Raw genomic sequence first — 10,322 nt, forward strand, 5'->3', positions numbered from 1 at the left:
AGCGAAAAAAAAAAATAAAATAAAAATTGTTTCCTGTGGTAGCATGCACCACCTGTTGGAACAAATGGATAACTGCATTTGCAATAAGTTTTAATTTATGGTGGGTGCTGATTCACCATAAATTAACCATTTTTGTTCTTTAGAAATATATGTGGTTATAGCTCTGCTTTAGGGTTCTTCAGCAAATATGATAAAATATTTAAGAAACATTCTGTCAATGTAAATAGCAAAAATATATATTTCTTGGCAAAACTAATTTATATAATCTTGTATGCTTTAAAATAAGGTTTTATAAACGTTATCATGCAAAAGGGAAGGCCTGTTGACAGTATTTATGGTCCACCTCTGCTGAAAGGTCAGATTTACAATACTTTGAGGTGAAAAGCCTGTCCATGGAACTCTTCCTCAATAAAACATGTAAGAAACTGCAAGAACTGAATAATAAAACACAATTTCAAAGGTTTTAAATGTTGGGGTCTTTCTACTTTCAGTTACCAGCAGCGTAATAATAACAGAAAGGAGGAGCAGCGTACAAATAAAAATAACACCACAGCCAGGAGCCTCATGCATAAACAGATATACAACTTTAACAATAAAAGTTTTTGGTGGTGATAAAATACAGCAGCAGTCTTTTTTGCCTGTCTCAGACTCCTAAAGGGTATACAGTTCCTGAAAGGAAGGAGGATTGCAGGTCCTTGTACCCGTTTTGATTTTTTTAAAAGCATTTTTGTTTTCCATTACCCAAAATAGAAAATAAAATTAAACACATTTTTTCAATTTTTCTTTTCCATTTTTGACAATGAAAAAGAGAAACGGTTTGTATTTCGATTTTTATTTTTGTATTAAAAAAATCATTTGTTTTTCAGAATCAGAATCAAGTTTAATCACCAAGTAGGTTTGCACTTACAAGGTTTAATTCCTGTTTCTGAAATATAAATCAAATGACCAAAAGATACACGGACCCCCCTGGATGATGGTAGGGGTAACACTGCATGTTGGCCAGAACCATAAACGGTTAAGAAAGCAGATTAAGAGTGTTGTTGAAGTCTTTGGGGGAGATTTTTAATCTTCAGTTACACGCTCACTTTCTTTCATTGGTCATAATTTAGATAAAATATATGATGGCCTTTAATATATTTGCAAACTATGCACCGGAGGTGTTTTCCAGCTAAGGTTACAGTTGAAATGATCCAATGATTCCCATGTTAAAGTAGATTTTCTGTGGCTGCAGACATTAGAGCGTAGATATTCCCTGTGGGAATAACAACAGTTCTCTGCTGTAAATGTGGAGAAACAAACCTGACCAGAGCGAGGAGCCAGTCGCTCACTAACGATGCCTTTGGTGGACATTTGTTCAGGTTTAAATTGCTGCTTAGGCTTTGACCTTAGTTTAAACCACCGGGATGAGCAGCTCAGTCTCACATCTGTGATCTGAGTTAAGTCCTGTCGAGCTGGGCCTGATTTGGTAACAAAGGAAGGAAAAAATGATCAGAGTGAAAACAGTTATTAAATGCAATAATTTATTACAATTGAAACTTCCAAAGGAAGACGAAAACTCACGTTACCATAACACCACGTTTAGTATGTTACCCAACATCCTACTCTATGGTGCTGTTAGCTCTTATCTGCAGAACACAACCTGACCACATCTTCAGGAGGAGGGGGGGGGGGAACCCTGCAGAGTCTCCAGGTGCCAATCTTCCACCAACAAAGGAAATCTGTTCTCCCCTGACAACTCAGGAACTAACGTTAAACTTAGAGCCCAGTTCTGGTTTTAGGAGTTTAACCAAGATAACATTAAGAACCATAAGAACGCTTTCAAACCGTAAACCATTCAGAAAGGTCCCTCACTAAGACATTTGTTGCCTCTTCACGCCTGGTATCCAAAAGACCTTGAATAAATTCATGGTTTTCCAGTGGGTCAACAAAAACCACAGTTCAGGGATTAAAAGGTAACTCTTGTTTTCATAAAAATTCCTGATTCATACAGTAACATATCATATATTTCCATAACAGTCCTGGGTTGGCCGTAATGGCAGCTTCTCCACCAGTGACTGGGTCACAGGTTCAGCTCATCTGGTTTTAGCTCCTCTGCCTGACATCACTGTAAATCAGGACTCAGAGCCCACATGCCGCTGTGAATCATGATGCCTTGCTCATGGTGCGTTTCTGTGTCAGCAGGAGGAAGTGGGGAGTAAGAACCAAAGGAACACCAGAACCAAGCTGACCCCAAAGAAAGCAGAGGTACCAGCCAGAACCAAACAGCTGAACTGTTCACCTGGAGACAAAGTGCTGATCTGTTTTACTTCTGTGGTCAGAGCTCTTCCTCAGGTTGTCGGTTTGACTCCCAGAGCAGCAGGAAGGACGGCACGCTGCAGAAGATCTGAGACTTCATGCAGAGCTTCCCGACTCTGCTGGACTCCAAAGGTCAGAAACGTGCGACAAGAACCCAGAACCAGGACCGGTGGGCTGAAGCTCACCAGAGTCAGAAACTGCGCTTATTATGGTTTTTATTTTGTTACCAGAGGCCAATTTAATGCCGTCCAGAATAAGAAGTTAATTCTCTGTGTGGTTATAAGGCAGAAGCAGCTGTCATCAGTGATAATTGCCTCTGGTTCTGTTTGCTTCACGCTGGGCGACCCGTGTTCCTGCAGCCAAGAAGATGATGAGCCTGGTCAGCGGCCGTCTGGACCCAGACTCAGCACCCGCCTCTTCCTCCCTCAGCCTGAGGGCCAAGAGGGGCAGAAAGAAACTCTACAGACCTGAAATCTCCTGCCCCATGGACATGCCCCCCCACCCGGTAAGAGCCCTGAACCGACAACCTCAGCAAACTGCAGGAGAACCAGCAGAACCCAGACCTCAGTCAACCAGGCCGGTTTTATTAGACCTGTTAGTTCATCATGAGTTCTTCTTTCCTCCTCTGGTGGATCTGCTGAGGGTCCAGACCTGTTCCCTGAATGACCATCAGCTAAATTAAATAACTAAAATTAATTAAATAAATTACATTTTATGTGATGGCTGATAGCCATTAGGATTTAAATCATCTAGAACTAACTGGTCAGGGTCAAAGTAACCTCTGGCCACAAAAATGTGTTCTCTTCATGCTCGTGAAGATTCTCAGTCTTCCAGGTCATAGTCATTCCAAAAAAGTAAAAAAACAAAACAACTGGACTTTTTTCGAAAGTTTGAAGAGGTTTCGCTTTCTATCTAAAACGCTTTCTCAATTCAAAAGGTCTGGAGTAATGTAGAGTATCAGGCTTTATAGTCAACAAAGGCCTTGTAATGGCTTAGACAACATACAGATTGAACCAAAACAGGTCCACTCTTCTGTAACAGGAAGTCATTATTGGCCTGGCTTAAAGGATCACCCGTATGAGTGTGAGTATTGAGACGATGGAGAAAAAACATGTAAATTATTGGCTAGAATCAACCCTATAGCTATATTATACGTTTTTGACAGTTGGAACCCAAGTCCTCCTCCTATTATATGTTTAAGGGGAAGTGAAAGGTCTTTAAATTTCTGAAAAAAAGTCCAGTTTTGTTTTTTACTTTTTTTGGAAGGTTCTCTTTATATTAAAATGAAATAAAACAGTATTTTAATTGTTTTTAGCAATCGAATAAATGGATATGGAACATGTTTAATGAGTGGCTGATCCCACATCTGCTTTTCACAGTCACTGGATTTATGTCAGACTGTCAAATTGAAATAAAAGCTAAATCCAGGTTACTAAAAGACAAACACTGTGCTGCAAATTTAATTTTTAGAAGTCTGCATGTTTTTGAAAGTCAATTTTCTCCCTAATAATCCTCAGTATTCATAAACTGGGCCAAACTTGTTTTACTATCTTATTGCTGCGGTTGTGGGCCATTTAAAATGAACCAGAGGGCCAGAAATGGCCCCCGGGCCGCATGTTGGACACCCCTGGTGTCCTGCTAGAAGTAATCAACCCAATCTCAGCTTGAAGGAACTGAATCCCTGCAGAATGGTCACAGCCGTGGACCTGAGACGCTGACGCTGCACTGCTGGTTCTGGTTCCTGCTGCTAGAACCCAGCGGTTCTGCCTCTTTAGCTCCGAATGGGTCTGGTTCAAAGTGATGTTCTGATGGCTGAAGACCTTTAAACCTCAGATGTTTAACCTCCTGCCAACGTTGATGCCTTTCCTTTTATCTGCAGATGATCAACCAGGAGACGGACGGCGAGGGCCAGAGCGACCATGACATCATCAAACGGCGCCTGCGCAGCAGAGCGGCTAAGTCCTAGCGCTGCCCTCCAGAACTTTACTGTAGAAATGAAGCTGCTGGTGACGGATCGTTGTTCTGAGACGCATTTATTGGATCGGTTCTGTGGAGGCCGACCCGTTAACACTAACCAGCATTTAGAAGTTCATGTTTCACTTTATTAACCAGCAATAGTTCATCTCTAATGTGCAATCTGCTCTAACTTCACCTCCTAGAACACTTTGTGGAACGTTTAACGGTTCTGCTGCAAAGTCTCACTTTAACCTGAATCATTATGTTCTGACGGGTCATCCGGTCTCATCAGAGTCCAGAGCCATCATGTCCAGGAAACCATTTGTTCCCAGCACCATGATCCTGGCCGGGTTCTCCTCCTGGTTTCTCTGAGAAGAAGCCTGCAAACCAGATGATTAAAGTTCTCATGTTCCTCCTCCACACTGTGGGGAACCGTGAATTTAGACGTTTCTGTCAGAGATGGTAGAAAGCCTCGCCTTGCTTGACCTTCGCTGATCTAACCAAACATGGATGGACCGATGCATGTGGGTTCTAAGCAGGTACCGCTTACAGAGTTCTCCAAGGTGTGTTTTTCATGGTTTGAGCTGCTGACATGTGATGAAGACTTAGATAAAGACCTTACCTTTGCCCCTGGGTCCTTTACTCACCTATAATGACCATATAAGGCTAATAAAAGCTTCCTGAAGGGTCCCGGCCCAGACGCGCTCTGAAAGACAACAAGTGTCTCAGTTTCCAGTCATTCTGCAGAATAAAAACTGTTTTAATGGTCTGAACGAAAATGGAGCTGAAAGCAACAAAGTCCATTAATGGAGAAAATGAGGAGCTTTTCTGTGCAGTGAGGTTTGATGTGCTGAAGGCAGCAGTGATGGAGCTCCCAGTGAGGACCGTCCTCCAGGAGGAAACCTCAGAGATGTGAGGAACCTGGAGATGAGCTGAGTCCACCATGAAGACATCAGCAGCATACATCTTAAAGTTGCAGTGTGACAGTCAAATTAAATTTTTAAAACAAATCTGAATAAACGGTACACCCAGGTTAAAACCTTGTTGCCAGTCCTTGCCTGTCCTGTATCTTGTCTGACTTCATGCAACCACTTCCCTCCCTTCAGCCAGGCTGAGGAAAAGACTCCACCGTCAAAGCTTCAGTTCAGCTGTCCTCGTTTCAGCTGGTTGTGCCTCAATGGACAAATAGCTGTCATTTCTTATTTCATGCTAATCTTTGATGTGAAACCAACATCTTTTCTGTCCATAAGAAAAGTTATTTTGGAGTTTCATCAGTTTTCAGGAAAACGGTTTATAATTGAAGGACTTTATGCCATAAGCTTGGAAAAAAGCATGTATTTAACGTCATGAAGAACATAAATTAACATAAATTGCAACCTGAATAGTTGAGAAATGTCCCTAACCGGGCACTGAAGTGTCAAAGCAACTGGAAATAAAAATCTGCCAAATGTCAAAAAGCCTTTAAAAGCAGAGTTGATCAGCCAATTATTAAGACGCTCAGCAGAAGCTTTCATTTTGAAAACCTCACTTTTATCCAGTCCAGATAAAATGTTGCAGCTTTAAGATGATTTTACATTAAAGAATGAAAACTTGATACAACAAAAATATCTTTTGCCTCAGCAACTTCCAGTTTCTCCACCTGGGGGTTAAAGGTCAAAGTATTTATTTCTGCAGTCGGAGCTCAACAGTAAAAACCTCATAAGCATAAAGATGCAAACTGGCATCAACACTTTTAGACCCAGATAGACAATAAATGGAACCAAGGACTGAACCCTGTGGCGCCCCCTGGTGGACAGTAACAGATTCAGACCCATACATCACATTTAAACCACTACTGCTGTCAATAAAGAGTCAATTAAAAAAAGAGGAGTCAATGAAAAAGAGGAGGAATCAATGAGAAAGAGGAGGAGTCAATGAAAAAGAGGAGGAGTCAATTAAGAAGAGGAGGAGTCAATTAAGAAGAGTCTCCTAAGCAGCATCCAGAGCTGACAAATCTATAAAAAGTGATGATCAACAATATAAAGGCAACAAAAATGCTGTTATCCACCCACACTGGTCTTTAATTGTGCAACAATATTTTCTGAAGCTTGACTGGTGTTCTAGTAAAATGGTAGAAAACTGATTTCCTCACTAACTAGAGTTTCAGTGGTTTTAAAAACCAACATCCAGTCAATCGGCTTCAGCTACCTGCTGTATCAACACCTGTAATAACAGCTAGCATACGGAGGAACTGTTCTGGTCCACTCTGAGCTTCAAAGCTTTCTGAGGCTCAGTCAAACGCTGGGTCAAATCACTCCCCATCTCTACAGCTCAACAACTATGAAGCTAGGAACATGGTGCTCTGGACAAAGCATCAGCCACAGTATTATCTGAGCCTTTAACGTGGCCGATATCCAGACAAGAGGACTGAAAGAACGACATCCAACACATTAATCTGCCATTTGGCCATTGCAAGGAATGCAAGAATGTTAATGAATAATGATCCATGAAGACCAGAGGAACACTGCCAGAATCCACATATACCTCAAAATGCTGAAAAGCCCAGATAAGAGCAAGCATTTCTTTTTCAACAACTGAGTAATTTAACTGAAATTGGTTAAATGTTTTGGAGTAAAAACTCCCAGGTCGTTTAAGCCCACCTTCATCACTAACATCCACATGCAGGGCAAAAGAACGATTAATGCATGGAGCTGAAAGAACAGGAGAAGAACAGAGAAGAGATTTGACTTCATCATAAGCCTTCTGACAGGAAGGACCAGATGGATTTCACCTGCTTCAATAAATCTGTCAGAGGACCACAGACTATAGTAAAAATGAGAGAAATACATTCATCAATATAATTTGAATATGCTTGTCATGTAAACAGGGGCGCCACCAGGGGTGGCCATGGCAAGGAGATGGCAGCCACTCTTCCTGAGCTTCTATCGCGTTTTTATTTGTATCTGCCAGTATCTACTTTTCCCTAGTAACTGTTTTGTTCTCCAATAAATTAATAAATGTGCACCTTATTCTAAATATAATTACACAATAAAAAGGAATTGATGTTCAACTCAAAATGTTAAATGTACTGTTATTGGTCTATGCACATTAAATCATTAGGAACATTAAAAATCCCCAAAAAAAACATTAAAAACCAAAAGATATTAGTAAACGTCTTTCTGATAGTTTTCGACGCGCAGCTTTACTACAACAGTAGAATAAAATCCTGAAATTATGGCTTTGGTTTCAGTGTTACCCCAAGAGTTTGAGTGGCCCCATCTGGACCCCCTATGCAACATTTCACGGTTCAATAAAAAAGACAATTTACGTCAACCAAAGGTACTGAAATCGTTTTAACCCTTTATCGCCATTTGTATCATATTTGCTACATGAGTTTCTGGGGCCTCTTTATTTCAACATGAACAATTTTTACCATAATAACCTATTGGATATAACTTGATTTATGAATGCTGCCTCTACTGGTCTATCATTGCACTGCATGGAGTGAAACAGCTTTTTTCCCCTTTTCAAAATGTCTGTTCACATGAGATGGTCACACGGTAAGAATAAAACATTGTTATTCTTTTTTTTTAAATTAATGCTTTATGCTTTTAGACAATACCCAATTACTTAAAAAGTAATTATATCACAGTTAAATCAAGTTAAAATGTTTGTATTATATTTGATACTGCAGGTATGTATAATCAATCCTTCCCAGAAGCAACTCCAACACCACTGTGTAAAAGACAAAGCTGCAGTGCGCTTCTTGATGTGGGACAGGATGGCACTGATCATTTTCCAACATGGGAAACCAGACAGAGATGCAAGCACTGCACTGGCAATCACTTTTCACGTGTCTACTGTAAAACATGTAAGGTACATCTTTGCCTGAACAAGGACAGAAACTGTTTTGGTGTCTTCCACGATGTGAAATAAATGGCTGTAACAAGTTGTAGGATAAAAAAAAACTAAGGGAAGAACTGCCTGAAGTGTTCTTTACTTTCTAGATGTTATGGGAAAGATTTGTTTTTTTTTATAAAAGTCACATTGTTGGGTTCTAAAAAAAAAAAAAATCTACCGTATCAAATGTGATGCAAAAAGTATCATAAACAAAAAGGTATTGAAAAAACAAATGGGATTTTGTTTTCAGGCTTAATAAAGATCAACATTATAAAAAAAAAATGTTCACACTATTTCTTTTGATGGGTCAAGCTTTTTCTCAAAGACATGAATTACCTGACACAGCCGACCAAAAGGAGGCAAAGACACTTCACCTGAATTGCTGCTGGGGGTGGTCAGAGGACCCGGTGGCGCTGATGTGTGGCAGCCTGGTAGTGATGTTACGTAATGTGCCGAGGCTTCGAGGCGTGTGTCGAGTAATGGAGGGGGCGTTTCCGTAAAATGCGTATCGAGGCTTGCTTCATTTAGGGGAGGAGCCGAAAACGATGACGTCCGAAGCCTCGCTGCCCGGCTATACCACGTGACTGCTTCGGGAAGTGGCTCAGAGTTTGCCAGATGACCGGTTCATTCAGAACCAGTCATGGCTGCACGCTGGATCATAAAACAGTTCTGCTAACCAGATGCAGTTTAAAAAGCCACTTGGTCTGTTTATAAGTTTCGTTTTTATTAATTCTGCATTTTTTAACTACATGCACGGTATTTCTGTGCCGCAGCGCTTGCTCCTCACCCCCCTTTCCCTCGGAGCAGGTGCTTTTATCACTGTTCACCATTCAAAACGTGAATCACTACGTTTAATGTCCTCACATCGGTAGCAATGTGTGCCAGTTAAAGTCAATAGGAGGAGCTCTGATTCTCATAGAATCAGTGGTGCTTCGGTGGGCTGCTGCCTCGCGCTTTAATTCAGGTGCGCACTTTTAAGGGTAATTTTAAAGAACTTGTAACATCAGGGGCTTCATCTCAGACCTGTCAGTACCCCTGTTCCCTTTATAGGAGCCCTTTACAGTATTTAGTTATGCATTTTCCTCGCAGCGCACCAACGGGGGTAAAATCCGCCCACTGCACCGGCGCACTGATGAGAGCAATAGAAATTTGTCTGGTCAGCGCGTCGACTGACTGAGAAACCTGTCGCTGTGAAAGGTGATGAGAATGTTATAAACTGTAACAGTCTAGAAGTGCATTGAGCTGAAAAGAGGGATACATCAGCAGCTGGATCGTGCGTAAAGACGCAGCGGGAACCTCTGTGTGCTTCAGTGTTGCTGCTGAGGGGAAATTGTTGACCATAATCCCCCCCGCCCCCAAAATTAGCATAATCTCACTCTTAACTTTTGATCAAAGTTGAGAGGTCTGATTATTACACACCATGCCATATCACATGACACTATTTTGGGAATAATTACACACAGAGAATACATTCAAACAATATTTTATTATACACGTGTATACACAATTTATGTAGACAAATGATTTTGTCCTACACCTTTTGTGAAGTCATTCCCAAGAGCCATAATAGATAAAAAAAATCAATGCATCACACGTGTTAAGATACAGCTGGCTGTGATTATACACCTGACCAGTAGGTGGTTCCGTGTGCACATGAAGCTCCAAGAAATGAACCCTTTCTCGAACCAGTTTGCTCAAGTGGTTCCATGCCTCATGAGGCTTCATCTCACCATCACTACAGCCTGGCCCAGGGCTAACACATACCAGAAGCTGAAAATGTGGGACTGTCCCTTTAAGAGGAGCAGCAGGACGCCGTGCACGCTGCGGCTCTGTGTGCATGTTCACACGTTTCCTGTGTAAAAACAAAAGTCCTGAATAAGAAGAAGTTGTGATGTGGAAATGTTCCATGTGGTTCTTTTGTTGGTGTTGGTTCAGCTTCTGGTTTGGTGCCGCAGGAGTTTAGCTAGAAAATGAAAAACTGGTCTTCAGTCTGTCCAAGTCAGCAGTTTGGAAGTAAAGAAGCTGATTTTAGTCCCAGACTGTCAGCGACGGCTCTTCTTTCATTCTCAACGCGTTTTCAAGGTTTGGAAAGATGGAGCAGAAATATCATTTCATCATTGCTTTGAGTTTCTGCTGCTGATTTATTCAACTAAAGAACAAAATCTGCTATTTAAAAACGTATCAGAAAGAAG

The 10,322-nt window shown here is 41.2% G+C and overlaps 1 protein-coding gene across 1 annotated transcript; it reads left to right on the plus strand.

Annotated features, from left to right (window-relative positions):
• The first annotated feature begins 2,657 nt into the window (after positions 1-2,657).
• Positions 2,658-4,599, plus strand: LOC118560413 (kinesin-like protein KIF20B). The gene is made up of 2 exons (XM_036131397.1): positions 2,658-2,800; positions 4,175-4,599. Exons 1-2 carry the CDS (start codon positions 2,663-2,665, stop codon positions 4,259-4,261), a joined length of 225 nt encoding a protein of 74 aa, XP_035987290.1. The 5' UTR covers positions 2,658-2,662; the 3' UTR covers positions 4,262-4,599.
• The last annotated feature ends 5,723 nt before the right edge of the window (positions 4,600-10,322 follow it).

Source organism: Fundulus heteroclitus, unplaced genomic scaffold, assembly GCF_011125445.2.
Source record: "Fundulus heteroclitus isolate FHET01 unplaced genomic scaffold, MU-UCD_Fhet_4.1 scaffold_43, whole genome shotgun sequence".
Lineage (NCBI taxonomy): Eukaryota > Metazoa > Chordata > Actinopteri > Cyprinodontiformes > Fundulidae > Fundulus > Fundulus heteroclitus.

What these genes read in the sequence shown, in the direction of transcription:
- LOC118560413 (XM_036131397.1), top strand. Translation starts at nt 2,663, where the DNA reads ATGATGAGCCTGGTCAGCGGCCGTCTGGACCCAGACTCAGCACCCGCC. An exon ending in TGGACATGCCCCCCCACCCG is followed by an intron (nt 2,801 to 4,174) that starts GTAAGAGCCCTG and finishes TTTTATCTGCAG; the next exon opens with ATGATCAACCAGGAGACGGA.